Source organism: Carlito syrichta, unplaced genomic scaffold (genome assembly GCF_000164805.1).
Source record: "Carlito syrichta isolate Samal-C Ts95f unplaced genomic scaffold, Tarsius_syrichta-2.0.1 Scaffold311703, whole genome shotgun sequence".
Classification (NCBI taxonomy): Eukaryota; Metazoa; Chordata; class Mammalia; order Primates; family Tarsiidae; genus Carlito; species Carlito syrichta.
This window is the reverse complement of record NW_007255799.1, coordinates 37,371-56,078: the sequence shown is the minus strand read 5'-3', so window position 1 is coordinate 56,078 and position 18,708 is coordinate 37,371. Positions and strand designations below refer to the sequence as shown.

Genomic DNA, 18,708 nt, shown 5'->3' with positions numbered 1-18,708 from the left:
TTTTTGATTTATTGTAGAGATGAGGTCTCGCCAAGTTGCCCAGGCGGGTCTCGAACCCACGGGCTCAGGCAATCCACTCACCTCAGCCTCCCAAAGGCGTGGGATTACAGGCTGAGCCACCGAGCCCGGCTGGAGTGAGGTTTTACAAAGGAAAATCTATTTAACTTGAAGGACTGACATTTATTCTGTGATTATGTCCTTCCTGGGTAGTAAAATGACCTTTCTTTTATGCCTTTTTCTCATCTTGGTTGTTGATGGAATTTTGTATTTTTATTTATTTTTATTTTACTTTTTGAGTCAGAGTCTCACTCTATCACCCAGGTTGGAGGGCAGTGGCATGCTCATGGCCACCACAGCCACGACCTGTTGGGCTCATGCCATCCTTCTGCTTCAGCCTTCCAAGTAGCTGGAACTACAGGCGTGCACCACCATGCCCGGCTAATTTTTTTATTTATTGTAGAGACAAGGTCTTGCCAAGTTGCCCAGGCTGGTCTCAAACCCTTAGGCTCAGGCAATCTGCTTGCCTCTGTCTCCCAATGTGCTGGGATTACAGGCATGAGCCACCACGCCCAGCCAACTTTTGTTTTTTGAGTCAGAGTCTAGCTGTCGCCCAGGCTGGAATGCAGTGGCAAGATCACAGTTTACCACAGCCTCGACCTCTTGGGCTCAGGTGATCCTTCTGCCTCAGTCTCTTGAGTAGCTGGGACTATAGCCATGTGCCACCATGCCTGGCTTATTTTTAATTTTTGGTAGAGATGAGGTCTTGCCAGGTTGCCCAGGTTGGTCTCAAACTCCTGGGCTCAAGCCTCTTGCCTCAGCTTCCCAAAGTGCTGGGATTACAGGCATGGGCTACCATGCCCAGTCGTTTTTTTTTGTTTTTTTTTAACATTCTTATTTGCAAACTAGAAAGCAGGCAGCCAGAGATAATCCGGAAGTGTGGAAGCCACAGGTCAAACCTGTCTTCCAATGGGCTAATCTGGGTTATGAATATTTCACAGGGAGCTGGCAACTCCTCCCACTTCTTCTCTTCCCTGCTCTGCCTTACCATCTGAAATCCTCCCTGCCACGACATGTTATTCAAAAAAACATTTCTTGAGCCCCTCCTTGGTGCCAGTCCCTGTTGCATACAGTGGTGAGCAAATGGGCCGGCATCCTCTTCACCTTCCTCTCACCCGCTTGATCCCAGCCCAGGGACGGCCCACCTCCTGACGGTGCCTGATTCTCCCACAGTGTCATTTCTCCTGGGCCTTTGCTTATCTTTGCAGCCCCCTCGGCTCCTACAGGCTCCACACTTTTTCACTTGTGCCTCCCCATCGTAAGAAAGCTTTGCCTACAAACCTCCCTTATATGCATACTAATTTTTATAAGTCGTATATGTGCACCTGTTACGCAAGTGATAAAACAGACACACACAGAGGAAGGGCACAGGGAGGACGGAAGGAGAACAGAACCAGAGCCCCTGAGCTTCCCTCTCTACCTCAGTTGTGGTCCTTGCCCCAGCAGTCTACCTGCTGCCCCTGCCTCCCCCGAGTACCTCTCCCTGGGGACTCTGGGTTATTGAATGCGAGGGGACTCCTTTTCTGGTCCCAGCAAATGGCAGAGCTGGTGGCTCAGTCCTCTCTGCCCACATTTCTGGGTCCCTTGTTGGATGGTGTGCTGTCTCTCACTTTAGTTATTTTTTTAGACACAGGGTCTGGCTCAATCTCCCAGGATGGAGTTCAGCATTATAATCATAGCTCACTACAGCCTCAGACTCCTGGCTTAAGCGATCCTCTCACCTCAGCCTCTTGAATAGCTGGGACTACAGGCATGCACCAACAGGCTCAGCTAATTGTTAAAGTTTTGGTAGAGATGGAATCTCACTGTGTTGTCCAGGCTGATCTCAAAATCCTGGCCTCAAGTGATCCTCCCGTCTCAGCCTCCAAAGTGCTAGAATTACAGGCACGAGCCATTACTCCCAGCCTAATTTACAATTTTGTGTGTGTGTGTGTGTGTGTGTGTGTGTGTGTGTAGACAGAGGCTTGCTATGCTGCCCAGGCTGGTTGTGAACTCCTGGCCACAAGCAACTCTCCGGCCTTGGCCTCTCAAAGTGCGCACACCAGCAAATCAGGCCCAGCTCCCATCTTTTATCCCCTCAGTGTGCACCCTGGGACAATCTTACACACGTGGGGCTTTAACCTGCCCTTGAATCTTTTGGAAAGGACCTGATTTTCTTACTCCCTCTTGGGCTCCCCCAGAGTCTTCTCCGGGAGAGCTGGAATGATTCTTTAAATTGCAGACCAGATCAGGATCTGATTTCAAATCAGTCAGTGGCTTCCTGCCACATTCAGGATAGGATCTCCGATGCTCCCCGTGCCTCCTGTGTGGACGGCATCTCCTTCCTCCCTCCTCTTCTTTCTTCCTCCTTCCCATCCGCCTTTCTGCTCCAACACCACCACAGCCTCCTGTCATTCCGTGAACCATGGCCTGCCCTCCCCACCTCAGGACATTTGCATCTGCTGTCAGGTCAGGCTCCCTTCCTCTCTCAGGCAGCTTTCCATCACTCCCCTAGAAGAATAGCAGTCCCCCACCTGCCTCCCCCTAGGCTAACCTATTTTTCTTAATAGGTTCTCAGTAGGTGAACCTATTAAACTATTAAGATGAACCTCTTTCTTAATAGGTGCAGTAGCACCTCTCACTTCAGGACTGTGGTTTTCTTCACTGCCGTGGCCTCAGGGCCTGGAACAGGACCAGGAACAGGCCCCGACACATGGTAGGTGCTGACAGATATGTGGTTCCCCAAAACTTAGAGCCAATGCCAACTTTCCTCCAGAGCCAATGCCAACTTTCCTCTAGACACCTTTTGCATGCCCCATGAGCTCCTCCCTCTCAACATGTCCACAATTTATAGGACCTTCTCCCAAAACCCGCCAGCCAGCTCCCCAGACCATTCTTCACTGGTCCATGCTATGAACCTGGCAGGAACGCCAGAGTCTGTACCATGATGGCCGAGTGGTCCCCAGAGCCTACTGAATCGCCAAGTGTACCTTCACATTCGGCCCTCACCACTGCTGGCTTTGCTGGGCTGCTCTCTCGTACCAGCTCATCTCCCTGCCCTAGTACTGCCCTCTCCATGTCACTGCCAGGTGCTCCCTGAAACTCGGTGATCATGATTATCTTTTTTTTATTTTTATTTTTCTTAATTTTATTTTAAAGATGTGGGGTACAATTCAGGTTTAGATATACAAGTAGTCATCATACAGGTAAAGTTTGGGCCTCCCTTTGGTCTCCACTTTGCCTAGTTTGAGATCAGGTACCCACATTGATGTCGTGACCCACCCCCCCATCCCCACCCTGGTAGTATCCCTCTACTGCCAATCCCTTTCTTATAGTATTATGGTAAATGTTCAGGGTCCGCTTATGAGTGAGAACATGTGGTACTCTGTTCTTTGTTTCTTGACAGATCACTGAGTATGATAGACTCTAAATCCATCCAAGATGCTGCAAAGTCCATATGTTTGTCCTTCTTTGTGGCTGCATAATATTCCATTGTGTATATGTGCCACATTTTTTTTATCCACTCCAGTTTCGATGGGCAGCACAGATAGTTCCATATTTTTGCTATTGTGAATAGTGTTGTAATAAACATGTGTGTGCAGGTATCTTTTTTGTAGAATGATTTGGGTTCCTCTGGATATATTCCCAGTAGGGGGATTGCTGGGTCATATGGAAGGTCAATGTCTAGTTCTTTTAGAAATCACCACACTGTTTTCCCAAGAGGTTGCACTAGTAATCAGCCGTGTGAGGATTATCTTGAAGATCAAGCTCGACTCAGCTTGGCTCATGGGACCTGCAGATTCTAGCACAGCCTCCATGTCCTTCTGGCTTTGCTTTCAGACCAAATTATGTGGAACACCCCTAAACACCTCCGTGTCTCTCATCTGGAATATCCATTCTGCCACTGTATTTGCAGCATAATCATCATCCTACTAATCATCGTCCTCAACTTGGGAAATCCTACTGTTTTTCCTAACCCCCTCCCTTCTATACTTCCATACCCATCTCCTCTTGCTGTACTTTACTAATCCATGTTGTATCTTATAAATATTTCCACATGGAGCCAACTGAATTTATACTAAGCTGCACACAAGTTCATGCCAAGGTCTCCAAGTCTACTCTACAACTCTACGGATCATTGTAGACTTCCTCCCCTTGCTTCTCTGTAAATTCCCACTCCAGCTGTGAGGTGGCTCTCACCATCTGCCATTCGTTTTCTGGACTGTTCAATCCCAGATACACACACACAGTGGTCTCTCACTCTGTCTTACTTCTGTTTTTATTTGTCCTCAAGATTAGTGCTCACTCCTAAGCACTTAAAGATACCTAAGAGTACTTAATATATGCCACTGATCTAAACATGATACACACAAAAAGTCACTTAATGCCCACACAGTCATGTGAGACATTTATTATTATCAACAGTTCAATAGAAGAGAAAAACTGAAATACAGAAGAGCCAAATAACTCACCCAAATTGCACAATTACCAAGTGACAGAATCAAGGTTTGAATTCAGGGAGTAGATATCCAGAATCATAAACTCTATAACCTCCCCTGTGTTAGAGGTACTGTAGTCCCTTGAATTCTGATACTCTAAACCTGGTTTCTCCTCAGCTCTGAGTGCTTTCACCTTTGCCTGCTTCTGTGTCCCCTGAAGGTCAAAGATGGTTCAACCACAATGTTATACTATTTACTTCCTCTAGGCTCATTGTTTAACTCATTGCCAGTGAGTTGTTTAGTTCCTTGCCTGTGGAATCCCAATTAAACACCCACAAAAGGTGCTCTCATGTCCCACTTTTGTCTTGCCCAGCCTCCAGCTTCTGCCTCCCAACTCTTGGGAGAAGACCCACTTCCTGCCACAAACCATTCAGCACTTTCCTTTCAAGGTTTTCTCCATATTTTTGTACATGCCATCTTTACATATACATACACTCACACACAGACACCTTTATTCATGGCTCTAAGAAAAGCCTCCTGTTCTCCATTTTTGGGGAGACACCCACTTCTTCTCCATTCCCCTTCCCACAGTCTCACTTTCAGGATCTCTCAATATTCACTAGACACATTGACCAGGAGTGGGGACTCGTGCTTGTAATCCTAGCAATTTGGGAGACTGGGGTGGGAGGATTGCTTGAGCCCAGGAGTTCAAGAACAGCCTGGGCAACATAGCAAAAATTAGCCAGACATGGTGGCACACGCCTGTAGTCCTAGTTACTCTGGAGGGTTGGGCAGGATCACCTGAACCCAGAAGGTCTGTGTGTAATCCCAGCACTTTAAGAGGGGGAGGCAAGAAGATTTCCTGACTCCAGGGGTTCGAGACTAGCTTGGGCAACTTGGTGAGACCTCGTCTCAACAATAAATAAAAAAATTAGTAAGGTGTGGTGGTGCCTGTCTATAGTTGCAGCTACTTGGAAGGTTGAGGTGGAAAGATCACCTGAGCCCAGCAGGTTGGGGCTACGGTGGCTGGGAGCGGCCACTGCACTCCAGTCTGGGCGACAGAGTGAAACTCCAACTCAAAAAAAAAAAAAAAAAAATTACTGCATACCTGAGTTCATGTGACATCTTCCTCAATCTTAAATGTAAAAACCCACAACTTTGCCACCCCCTCATCTCTCTCTTTGCCTCTTCTTTTACTCGATGTTGTCCAGGTCCTCTCCCACCCCCAAGGTTGTGCCCTGTTCTAGGCACTGGGGATTCAGAGATAAATAAAACCGGCCAAACCCTTCCTCTCAAGGAGCCAGCCAGCACAGCCACCCTGCCTGGAGGAGCAGGGAACCCCTCCTGCCTCCTGCCCATTTACAGAAAAGAAGCACACCTAGGTGAAAAGTGATTGGATTTGTTTTATTGACTGTACAGAAGCAATTTCATTTCCCACCAGCAATACAATTTAGGATAAATCATTCTGACTCACTGAATGTTGCCATGGAGACCAGTTCCCCAGCTATCCAGATATTATTATTTCCGACATCACACCTCCTAAGACAGGTGTTTCTGGGGAGGGATCTGATAAGAGGATGAATTTGGTTCTGTACAAATGCCTGTGGTCCAGAGGACCCTGTGGGCCACAGAGAAAAGTTCATTTCTCTGGCAAAATTTGACTCCTGACATCTCGCCACCATAGTAACCATTTTAGTTATAAAGTCTGTGTTACCAGGAGCCACACAATGGCTAGCCCAGAAAGATGGGGGAATAGCTGTTCACTTGGCTCTGGTGTGGACCAACATGGAGAAACTTCCCGGCTTCGAGAACAGCACAGAAATCTGTTGGGCAACAGGGAGGCCGGAGATTAGGCCTTCATTTCACACCAGAGTTGTCTTATTCCCGGGTATTCACAGACAACAAGAAGTCAGAAAATGGTCAGAGGGGGCAGACCCATGATGACCCGCCGAGTATCCTGAGTTATTAATCCAAATTGACGGGTGGGCGATCTCTCAGTTCCTCTTTTGCGGGGCGGGCTTCTGCCACCTTATTCATCTTGGTGAAGATCTGATTGATCTCCATGAACGTCTTGGCCTTGGTCTCAGGGATAACCATGAAGACGTAGATGGTGGTGAGGAGACAGATCACCGCAAACACAATGAAGCTGTAGGCGCCCAGGCCCTTCTGTGGGAAGGGGTTAGGTGAGGCGCGTGGGAAGAGGCTTGCCCTCCTGCAGGGGCACCTGGGGAGTTCGGGTCCCGGTCCCACTCACCTGAATGAATGGGAAGATCAAGCCCATGGTGAAGTTGGACAGCCAGTGCACGCTGCCCCCCACCATGAAGGCGGCTGGCCGCGAAGACTGCAGGAAGATCTCGGTGACAAGCAGAGCCGGGATGGGACCTGCGGAGGACATCACCTCCCTTAGGGCAGAGCGAGTGCCGGGCCCAGGCCTGGCAAGTAGCAAGTCCCCGGGACGTCTGGGCTCACGGGGTGGCAGTGCAGAGGCCAAAGGCGGTGTGTGAGGATGGCCAGCCCCAAGGACAGTGGCTGGCCACGTCCCTCAAAGCAGTGGGTGACCACAGGTTGCATTGTCCAGCTTATACCACCATGCTATTGTTTTCTCTCTAATTAGGCTTCTCCCACCCCTGCAACAGCATGAGGGGCGAGAAGCCCTTTTCTCCAGGTCCTGCCTGGAGCCTCTTCAAGGTGCTCGAGCCAGGAGTGTCTGGGACAGTTGGGTGGCAGTGAAAGCTTGAGACGGGCTTTGGGTACATACTGGGCCCGAGGGCGTGTCCTATGACGTAGGCAATGACACAGATGATGCTGATGTAGGGCATCCAAGATATTGTGTCCTGTGGGGAGAAAACAGCTGTTCACACCTGGCACGACAAGGACAAGCTGGGGTGGGACCTCAGAACCTCAGTCCCCAGAGAGGCAGCCCGTCTGCCCAGGTCGGCTCTCAGCTTCTCCCTCAGCAGGGCCATTGTGATGAGCCCCTAGAAAGCCAGCCGAAAGTGGGTTGTGGGCTCTGGGGGACACGTGGTCCCCAGACGTCTGCTGACTGTATTTGCTAAAACAACACATTCTGACCCCTTTTCCTTTTTTAATTTAATTTTGCTTTTTTTTTGAGTTGGAGTCTCACTCTGTCACCCAGACTGAAGTGCAGTGGCCGCTCCTGGCCACTGACCTGCTGGGCTCCGGCAATCCTTCCGCCTCAGACTTCCAAGTAACTGGAGCTACAGGTGCGCGCTACCACACCCGGCTAATTTTTTGATTTATTGTAGAGATGAGGGCTCGCCAAGTTGCCCAGGCGGGTCTCGAACCCGCGGGCTCAGGCAATCCACTCACCTCAGCCTCCCAAAGGCTTGGGATTACAGACTGAGCCACGAGCCCGGTTCCCTTTTCCTTTTAATACTGGTGGGGCGCAGGAGAGAGTGCACTGATCTCCTTCCCAGCACAGCTCTGGTGCCTTGGATGCTGGCCGTCCTCACCTGCAGTGACAGCGCTGCTGTGAGCACGCAGCAGGCCATGAAGCAAAGGGCAAAGCCCCCCAGCAGCAGAAGTCTCCTTCCCAAGAGCTCCACCACGAACACCTGCAGAGGGGGTGGGGCGGGGGGCAGGGAGGCTCAGAAGCTGGACCCGGGGCGTTATGTCCTGCGACCTGTCCCTCCAGCGCCTTCCGTGGGGCAGCTGTGGGGAGGCCTGGGTGGCCACATGCGTTGTGCTCGCCCATGTACCTGCCCGTGTGCATGCACAGGCACATTCACACTCACTTATGTGTGCGGGACATGACCTTGGGCAGCCAGCGGGGAAGTCTGGCTGTGTCTGGGGCCCCAGCTGTCCCTGCTTGAATGAGACTCCACTTCTAGGGCCTTCTGCAGCCCCTAATTAGATTTTAGAATTGCTACAACCACTGGGTCCACTTCAAGAGAGGCCGCCCGGACGGAGGCCTGGCTCCCAACCAGAGCTGGCCTCACTCTGGGTACTCAGGCCACCACACTGCCCAGCCTAGGGGCTCCCTGCTTCCTGCCAGGCTGTGGCCCCAGACCCTGCACAGCTCGGCAGCCCCAGATGTGAGTCACTGGAACAGTTCTGGGGCAGGGCTGGGCCTCCGTCTGGGGGACTGTAGGCTGCCCTCTCAGGAGAGCCCGGAGGCTGAAGCCTGGGGGCTCGAGGGGTGTGTGGCCACCTTGGGCTCCGTCCTTCCTCGCTCAGAACCTCCCCCATGCCTGAGGCGTCCCTTCATCCTTGATGACCAGCAGGGCCTCATCTCCTGGGGACACTCACGGCGCAGATGGTCATCACCACGTTGACGGCCCCAGTACCGGCCGTCACGTACTGGATGTAGTCCTTTTTCACGCCGGCACTTTGGTAGATGGAGTCTGCGTAGTAGTAGATCTGGAAGGCAACCGCGCGGGCTGGGTGGCAGCTGGGGGGAGGAGGCGCCCTCTGCGCCCAGATGCCCCCCCCCCAGCCCACGGCCGCAGTACCGCGTTCACTCCCGACAGCTGCTGGCCTCCCATGAGGACGACGATGGAGATGAGCTGCCAGCGCAGAGACCTCATCCTGAGCAGCTTCAGCACCGAGATGAAGCCCGCGGCCCGCTCCGCCTCGTCCTCCCTCCGGATCTCCTCCAGCTCCACGTCCACTGTGTCCTGGCCGCGCAGCGTCCTCAGAGCTGAGGGAGGGCGAGGCAGAGGCCGTCGGGCCAGGGCTCCAGGCGCAGAGTCAGAGGCTGCCCCGCCCTCGGCCCGCGCTACCTTTCTTGGCCCCAGCCTCGTCTCTCCTTTGCACCAGCAGGTACCGGGGGCTCTCGGGGAAGAAGGGCAGCAGGAACAGCTGCAGGGCTGCGGGGACTCCGGTCAGCCCCAGGAGCACTGGCCAGCCTGGAGGGAGGAGTGAGCTCAGACGAGGGACCCCCGCCCCACCCCGCCCAGCACCCACTCTCTGTTCCGTTCCCCGAGTGGGGACACAGGCTCCCTGAGACAGAGACGCTGCTTCCCTGCCCTGTCCCCAGCACCTAAGACAGCACCTCACGGGGAGGGACACTCAGGAAGCATACAGCACGGCTGAGTGACGGCCGGCCACCGCACACCGGCCAGGTGGGCAAAATGGAAACGTCTGACAACACCAAGTGCTGGCGAGACAGGGGACAAATGCGAAGCCTGCACCTGTCGCGGTGGGACACACAGGGTCCTTCGGAGGACAGCCTGGAGGGGGCGAGAGGAGCTGGGCACACGCAGACTGAGCCCGCTGGTCCACTGCCAGCTCTGTGCCAGGGAAGCTCGAGGCCACCAGGACCCTGAACTGGCATGGCCACAGCAGCGGATGGTAGGAAGCAAGACCGGAGACCACATCCGTTCGTTCCATGTGGACACAGGAGCTGCACTGTGTTCACAAAGTAGTCACATCTAACAAGCCTGAAGTTCAATGTGGTCATCCACACAATGGAATCCTGTTACATCAAGTTCAGAAATGTGTCACATTAACCCTCTAGCTGCCAATGTGAAACCGAGGCAGAAGCAAGGAAATGGCACACAGCCCGGCGCTCACAAGTGCGTGGGCCCTGCATGTGGCTCTGAGCCCTCTGTGGAAACTCCCTGAGACAGGAGCCCAGCTGAGTCTCTTCTGGCCCCAGCTCCTAAGGCCGGTGTGGCACTTCGACGTAGGGGTCCTGAATGCAAGCAGGAGTGATGGAAAGGCACCTAAACACAGACTAGGCCGTGCTGCTGGGCGTGTGTCCGAGTGAGACCTTGGACTAGGTCTCTAATCTCTGTGTGCCTCCTCTCTGCATCTGTAAAACGGGTGTAATCCTATCACAGACTTTGCGGGGCTATTTAGAAGAATAAACAAACGAATATCAAGACTTGGCATTTGGCCCACAATAGGCATTTTCTGTGTTTTGGCTGGTGTGATAATGAATGGGGGCTTTTCTTCTCAGAGGTTTGAGACCCAAGACAAAGAGAGAAGAGTTCATGCAAAAACAAAGCCAGTTTCGTGTTACCAGGTGCCCACCATGTGCCAGGCCACGGGCTCTATTGGGGAGTCGGGAGCAGGGACTGGGAGGTACCTACCACTCACCCTGGGGCAAGTCACTCTCGGGGTTTCCCTTTCTGGGGGCTTCCCTCTCTGGTTTGTGAAGTGGGCCACTCACAGAGCCCCAGGCAGCCCGTTGCTGGGAGGCTCCTGTGAATTGGTGCCAGGGACGCCCTAAGCTCAGAGCCTGATACGGTGGTGGCTGACATGGCTATGCCACAGGCCTCTGTGTGGGCAGCCACTGAGCAGGCCAAGAGAGGCAAAGCACTTAAAGCCGCCTCACCCACCTCCTGAGAGGGTCAAGAAAACATTGGCCAGTCTGGCACCGTGTGCTCGCCCAAGCCCTACTGTGTGCCAAACAGACCTGTGGGCTCAGGCAGTGTGGGACCCCAGGGAGACAACCCATTAGAAAGAAAAGTCCGGCCCGCAGCAAGGCCCTGTTCTGTGGCTGGGGTGCTGGAGCAGGAGGGGGGCGCTGAGAAGAGCCTGGGGGAGTCCCAAGCCGTCCTGCCTCACCGTTGTCATTGGCGAGAACGTTCCGAAAACCAAAGAGCTGGGCCACGAGGATGCCCACGGTGATGAAGAGCTGGGGTACCAACCCGAGGGCCCCCCTCAGGTTCTTAGGGGCCAGCTCCCCCAAGTACATGGGGACCACGTTGGAAGACAGGCCTGGGAGGGGGAGAAATGAAAACACCATCAGGAAAAATCAGTCTGGCAGGGACAAGCTATGTCTTCAAGCAGATTTAGTCTTACTTAGCGATCACATGATTTGGGCCAGAACTCTTGAAAATGCAAAAGAGTTGGGCACGGTGGCTCACACCTGTAATCCCAGCACTTTGGGAGGCAGAGGTGAGAGGATTGCCTGAGTCCAGGGGTTTGAGACCAGCCTGAGCAACTTGGCGAGACCTCGTCTCTACAATTAAAAAAAAAGAAAAGTAGACTGTGTTCCCTGCTACTTGGAAGGTTGAGGTGGAAGAATCGCCTGAGCCCAGCAGGTCAAGGTCGCGATGGCCGTGAGCATGCCACTGCACTTCATCCTAGGCGACAGAGTGAGACTCCGACTCAAAAAAAAAAAAAGTTTGAACGACTTAGAGCCAGTGAATAATTTCCATGTTCTTGCCAAGAAGTTGACAAATAACAAAGCAATGAACTGTGAGCATCGTGGAAGATTTATCTTGGCACCCGGTTTGCCAGAGCAGCTGTGTGCTCCACTTTCAGTGTGGACTGTGTGGTTCACGGTAACATGGGCAGTTTCATGATGAGTGTCTAAAGCAGGTGGCTTGATGACACACGCCACTGACTTTCAGGAGGCGTTTGAAAAAACTGGCTGCAAATGCATGACACCCTCGATGGCTAGTGCTCTCAGACTGTGCCCTGAGGACCCGGGGGTTCCTGAGACCCTTGAGGGGTAGCTGTGAGATCCAAACTGTCTTCATAATAACCCAGAGATGTGTTCCCCTTTCATTCTCGTTCTCTCTTGGAAACATGGTGGAGATTGCCAGGGGTCACCTGCCATGTGATGTCACGGCTGACTGAACACAGAAGCAGGCATGAGAATCCAGCTTTCGACTAAGCCAGGCAGTACAGAGATTTGAAAACATGTAAAAGTATATCCCTCTTCTCACTAGATTTTTTTGTATTAGAAAATATAGTTATTTTTATAAAAACATGTAACAGGCATATTCTAAAAATTTTTTTTTGTCACTATATCTATCTCTCAGTTGCCATTTCTAATACAGTAAATATTGATCGATGTAACCCACATGGCCAAAGCTCTTTGGAGCCCTCAGTCTTTTTAAGTGTGCAGAGGGGTTTCCCAACCAAAAGTATGAGAAGCATTGACTTCAAGTCATGGCACTTAACAGTGAAGGTTGGGGTTTTTAACTGTGATTTTTATCTCTTGAAGCTGAATATTTCTCTGTTGGGGTCAATTCTGAATTGTTGATTGCCAAAAGAAAGGTGACTGAACCTGCTCACTGCTGACAACTTCCTTTTTTTTTTTTTTTTTTTTATGAGTAGGAGTCTCACCGTGTCACCCAGGCTGGAATGCAGTGGCACATTCACGGCCACCACAGCTTTGACCTGCTGGGTTTAGGTGATCCTTCCACCTCAGCCTTCCAAGTAAGCTGGAACTATAGGCATGCACCACCATGCCCGGCTAATTTTTTGGTTCATTGTAGAAACGAGGTCTCACCAAGTTGCCCAGGCTGGTCTCGAACCTGTGGGCTCAGGTAATCCTCTCGTGTCTGCCTCCCAAAGTACTGAGATGACAGGCACGAGCCCATGCTCCTGGCTACTGCTGACAACTTCTAGGAATCATCTAGTTTTCAAAAAACTGAGCTCTCTCCAGGGAAAATGCAAAGGCAGAGCTGGCCACATCCGGCCAAGATGGCAGAGGCTCGTCCAAGTGCTCCCAGGGAAAGTCAAGCTCTAAGTGACATGTGCCCTGGGCCCAACTGTCTCGCCTTGGCGTGAGGTAACTTCTACTCAGGAAACCGCTCACATCCTCTCCTCACTTGTCCTCACAGTTAGTTGTCACTGCCAACTAACTTTGGCTGAGGGGTTTGTCGACATCCAGCCAAATTATCACTGGTCCCCATCCCTGCATCTGGAAGAAGCAAAGGAGAGTTCCTCGGAATGTCAGCACTGTGACTAGGTTGGGGGAGGCACCTAGGGCACACATTTCAGGACGTACGCACTCAAGTGCCCACCCTGCACCTGCAGGGCCCTCAGAGTTTGCACCCCCGACACCTGTCCCTGTCTGGCCCTGGGAAACACTGCCTATTGAGGATGCCAACTCAGGGGACAGCCACGCGCGTGGCTCTAACTTTGTCTCGCTGTAGTTTGGAGCCATTGTGGGAGCATTTTCTAAAACTACCATAGTGCAGCCTGGGCAACAGGTGTGGGGAAGCGGTCGGGTGGCCTGTGCAGACTAGCTGAGAGTTCCATAGTTGAGAGCTCTTCTTCCACAGCTGGCCATTTAAGGCACAAATGAACCAGGTCTCATGAAGCCCTTTGTAAACTTTAAACTGTCCTGTAAAACTTGAAAGGTAGCACTGTTAATCCCTGTCTAGTAGAGGGATTCGTACATTAGATAGTTTCTCAACATTTTTTGACTGCAACCCATGGTAAAAAACACAGAAATACATTTTATATCTCAATTTGGTTCTCCCATACGTATACAGATAAATAACTGAAAGAAAAGTTTCAAAAGACAGTCCTTATCCTTACTACATATGACAGTCTATTCTATTTATTTATATTTTAAAATTGTATTTATTGCTGGGTATGGTGGCTCACACCTGTAATCCCAGCACTTTGGGAGGCAGAGGCAAAAGGATTGCCTGAGCCCACAGGTTCAAGACCAGCCTGGGAAACTTAGTGAAACCTTGCCTCTATAACAAACCAAAAAATTAGCTGGACATGGTGGTGCATGCCTGTAGTTTCCGCTTACTTGGAAGGCTGGGGTGGAAGGATCACCTGAGCCCAGTAGGTCGAGGCTGTGATGGCCGTGAGTATGCCACTGCACTCCAGTCTGGGTGACAGAGTGAGACTCCAACTAAAAAAAAGTATTAATTTGTTTTGAGAGGAGATCTGGCTATGTTGCCCATGCTGGTCTCCAACTCCAGGGCTCAAGTAATCTTCCCAACACAGCCTCTCCAGTAGCTGGGACTACAGGTGCATGCCACCATGCCAAGCTGTTCTATTTTTAAAAAGAAAATGTTGCTCACTAAACAGATATCACCACTTGATAACTTGTGGCAAACTGCAGTATTGAGATGGAGGACTGGATTAACAGAAGCCTTCCCAGCTTAAGATTCTATATTTCAGTCTTTGTGTGTGTGTGTGTGTGTGTGTGTGTGTTGGAGTATCACTCTGTCACTCGTGGCCACTGCAGCCTCGAACTGCTAAGCTCAGGTGATCCTTCCGCCTCAGTCTTCCAAGTTGCTGAAACTATAGGCACACGTCACCGTGCCCAGCTACTTTTTTGGATATATTGTAGAGATGAGGTCTCGCCGAGTTGCCCAGGTTGGTCTCAAACCTGTGGGCTCAGGGAATCCTCTCACCTCAGCACCTCAGCCTCCCAAAGTGCTGGGATTATAGGCGTGAGCCACTGTGCCCGGCCTCAGTCTTTCAAAGAACGGTTTTCTGGGCAGAAAACAGCACAGTAAAGATCGACCCACAGCCCATGCACGAGAGCAGTGCAGAGGCTCAAGCATTGAGGTCACAGGAGCGGTACAGGGACAGCTTGAACCTGTGTGCTTCAGAGACCCCAGCTGGGCCAGCTCCCTGGGAGCCCGCCTTTCTCCTCCTTGAGGGTCCTAACAGAAGGGGAATACAGCGTCACATTGTTTACCTGCACATATTCCCACCAAAAGTCTGGAAACGATTATAAGCTCAAAGGACCTGGCGACTTTGCTGAATCCCATCATGATCGCAGGCACAATGGAGAATATATTGTTGAACAGCAAGGCCCCTTTTCTGCAGAGGACAAAGTACCAGTGAGTTGGGCTTAGGAATTCACTCATTCATCCAACAGGCCTTCCTGGGGCGTCCACTCCGTGCTGGCGCCACCCGTTATGGCTCTGGGCTTTCCAGTTGTGGGGCCCGAGACTGATTACAGGTCAAGTGCTTGGCCTGGTGTGGAAATATTATCTGTGTGGAGCAAAGGAAATGACCCAGAGGGCATCACTGGTGAGGACAGAGGGAAAGGGCTCCATATTCAAATCTAGTAGGTTTTTAAAAGTCATTAGTAGATTTATAATCTCAGTGTCATCTTTAAATCCAAACCTAAAATTGTCCTGGGTAAGGACATTAGAAGAACATAGCTAGGCGCGGTGGCTCACGCCTGTAATCCTGGCACTTTGGGAGGTGGAGGCGAGAGGATTACTTGAGCCCACGAGTTCAAGACCAGCCTGGGAAACGTGGTGAGACAGCTTGTCTCTACAATAAATCCAAAAAATTAGCCAGGAGTGGTGGCACATGCCTGTAGTTTCAGCTACTTGGGAGGCTGAGGCAGAAGGATCACCTGACACAGCAGGTCAAGGCTGTGGTAGCCGTGAGCATGCCACGGCACTCCAGCCTGAGTGACAGAGTGAGACTCCAAATAAAAAAAAAAAAAGAAAAACAGAGAAGAAAATAAAATATAAACCAGCCTCACCTATGTCACTACAGATGCCAAAATCCTAAATGAAATATTAGCAGACTTAAATTCAACAATGTATAAAAAAACTTCCAATATATTTCACCATATTAATTAAAGACTATATTGAGGGGAAAGATAGGATTGTCTCAAGCAGCAAAAGATGTCAATAAAATGTAATACCATTATTAAAATAACAATCTTAACAGAGTATAAATTGAGAAACTTCTTTAAATTGATAAAGGGAATCTACTAAAAACCTATAGCAAACTTCATACTTAGCAAAACCTAAAAAGCATTCCCATTTGAGTCAAGAACAGGCCAGAGGTAGACTTGGGCCCTGGAGAGCCAGACAGAAGCAAAGGCAAATTTTTCTGGTGGCAAACCCTCTGGAGAATCTCTCCAACCCTCACGATGGAGACCCTCCCAATGGAGACCCTCACGACAGTGCCACTGACGCTGGCTCCACAATGCTAGAGCCCACCACACCAAAACACATGAAAAATCTGCCACATGCAAGAGTGCTCATGTACAAAAAGCACAGCTTCGACAACAGAATGAGAGCGAGACTACAAAACATTTACAATACTTAGTGTCATAAAATGGGGAGTCCAAACACTATCTGACCTCAAGACTGACTAGAAAGCTACGGTAATCAAGACAGTGTGGTAGTGGTGAAAAATAGACAAAAGCAGATAAGTGGAACAGAATAGAGAGCCCAGAAACAGACCTACATAAATAAAGTCAACTGATCCTTTATGCTTGGTGCAAAAGTAATTGTGATTTTTGGACAGTGAATTTTAAATCATTATAACTAGACTCAAACACATTTTTTATTAATCAAAATAGGAACCATTACAATTAACACATTTTTACCAATGAGAAATAAGTTTGTTTATTCCTGTAGCATAAAAATCCATGCTTTGGGTTTTGATGAACTCTTGGATGCATTTTCTGCATCTGCTGGTTGTGGAAGCGTTGTCCCTGCAAAAAGTCGCTGGGATGCTTATAGAAGTGGTAGTCGGATGGCAAGAGGTCAGGTGAATGTGGAGGATGAGGCGAAACTTCATAGCCCCATTCGTTCAACTTTTGAAGCTTTGGTTGTGCAACGTGCAGGTGGGCGTTGTCATGGAGAATTGAGTCCTTTCTGCTGACCCATGCCAGCTGCAGGTATTGCAGTTTTCGGGGCATCTCATCGATGTGCTGAGCATCCTTCTCAGATGACATGGTTTCGCCAGGATTCAGAAAGTTGCCGGGGATCAGACCAGCAGCAGACCACCAGACAGTGGCCATGACCTTGTTTGTCGCAAGTTTGGCTTTGGGAAGTGCTTTGGCGCTTCCTCTCGGTCCAGCCATGGAGCTGGTCATCGCTGGTTGTTGTACACAATTCACTATTTGTTGCATGTCACAATCCAATTGAGAGATGGTTTGTTGTTGCATAGAATAAGAGAAGACGACACTTTGTTGTTGATTTTCATTCAGCTCGTGAGGCAGCCATTTATTGAACTTTTCACCTTTCCAGTTTGCTTCAAGTGCTGATTGACCATAGAATGGTCGAAGTTGAGTTCTCTTGCAACTTCTTGTGTAGTTGTGAGAAGATCAGCTTCGATGATTGCTCTCAATGGGTCCTTGTCAACTTCCAATGGCCAGCCACTATGCTCCTCGCCTTGAAGGCTCTTGTCTGCTTTGCAAAACTTGAACCACCACCCCTGCATTGTAGTTAACAGTTCCTGGACCAAATGCGTTATTGATGTTGTGAGTTGTCTCTGCTGCTTTACGACCCATTGTGAACTCAAATAAGAAAATCACTCGAATTTGCTTTTCGCCTGACACCATTTCCATAGTTTCAAATAAATATAAAATAAACAGCAAGTAATAAGTCATTAGTAAAATACATAAAGCGAGAAATGCGCATTAACATGATGTATAACATGATCATACTTATTTAAGAATGTATTCCAATGCCACATGGCAAATATCAACAATGCAAAAACCAAAATTACTTTTGCACAAACCTATACAATGGAACAAAGGCAAGACAATGGAGAAAAGATAGTCTTTTCAAGAAATGGTGCTGAAACAACTGAACGCCCACATGCAAAAAAATGAATCTAGACACAGACCTTACACCCCTCCCAAACATTAACTCAAAATGGATCACAGACCTAAATGTAAAATGCAAAACTGTGAAACTCTTAGAAGACAGCACAGGAGAAAATCTGGTTGCCTTGGGCTTGGGGATGGCTTTTTAGATATAACACCAAAGGCACTATCCATGAAAGAAATAACTGATACTTAAAATGAATAACATATGGAGAGTTCAAAAATATAAAATTAAGAGGCCCATGTAGTCAAAAAGGGAAGTTGGGCAATAGTCTTAATAACTGACAAAATATACTTTGAGACAAAAACATCATAAAACACGAAGAGATGTTATATACATTATAAAGAACTCAAAGAAACAACAGCAAGTAGGATATAACTATTGTAAGCATAGAGGCTTCTAACACAGCCTCGAAGTACATATGATACACTGAATTGATCAAACTGCAGTGAGAGATAGAGAAACTGACAATTTTAGTTTGACATTTTTAACACGATCCTCTCAAAATAGTAGGTCAACTACACAAAGAAAGAACTAGAGACCTGAACCCATGGCATATCAAGGAGCCCATGGACATTTTAAGGGACCAGGTCCCTCCCAAGCAATAAAATGGTGTATTGCCTGTAGAGAATTTTATGGCAGGAATACATCACGATAAAAATCAGTTTTATTGCAAAAACAGGAATTGATATGCTGGTCTTCATTAAAACTAAAAATTTCTGCTCTGCAGAAGACATTGCCGAGAGAATGAAAAGACAAGTTATGGATGGGCAGAAAATATTTGCAAAAGACATCTAATGAAGAAGTTAAGCCGGGCTCAGTGGCTCAGCCTGTAATCCTACGCCTTTGGGAGGCTGAGGTGAGTGGATTGCCTGAGCCCGTGGGTTCGAGACCCGCCTAGGCAACTTGGTGAGACCTCATCTCTACAATAAATCAAAAATTAGCCGGGTGTGGGAGCGCACACCTGT

General features: G+C 49.5%; 1 protein-coding gene across 1 annotated transcript in view; it reads right to left on the bottom strand.

Moving 5' to 3' along the window:
* Positions 1–5,860: 5,860 nt before the first annotated feature.
* SLC2A5 (solute carrier family 2 member 5) overlaps positions 5,861–18,708 on the bottom strand; it is a 32,474-nt gene continuing 19,626 nt past the window's right edge. Inside the window, exons 4-12 of the mRNA XM_008068952.1 lie at positions 14,851–14,975; positions 11,010–11,162; positions 9,218–9,343; positions 8,948–9,135; positions 8,745–8,855; positions 7,949–8,050; positions 7,234–7,309; positions 6,730–6,857; positions 5,861–6,641 (exon numbers count right to left, since the gene is read on the bottom strand). Of these exons, the coding sequence (XP_008067143.1) occupies positions 6,441–6,641; positions 6,730–6,857; positions 7,234–7,309; positions 7,949–8,050; positions 8,745–8,855; positions 8,948–9,135; positions 9,218–9,343; positions 11,010–11,162; positions 14,851–14,975 (1,210 nt within the window). The 3' untranslated portion in view covers positions 5,861–6,440. The remainder of the gene's footprint in view (positions 6,642–6,729; positions 6,858–7,233; positions 7,310–7,948; positions 8,051–8,744; positions 8,856–8,947; positions 9,136–9,217; positions 9,344–11,009; positions 11,163–14,850; positions 14,976–18,708) is intronic.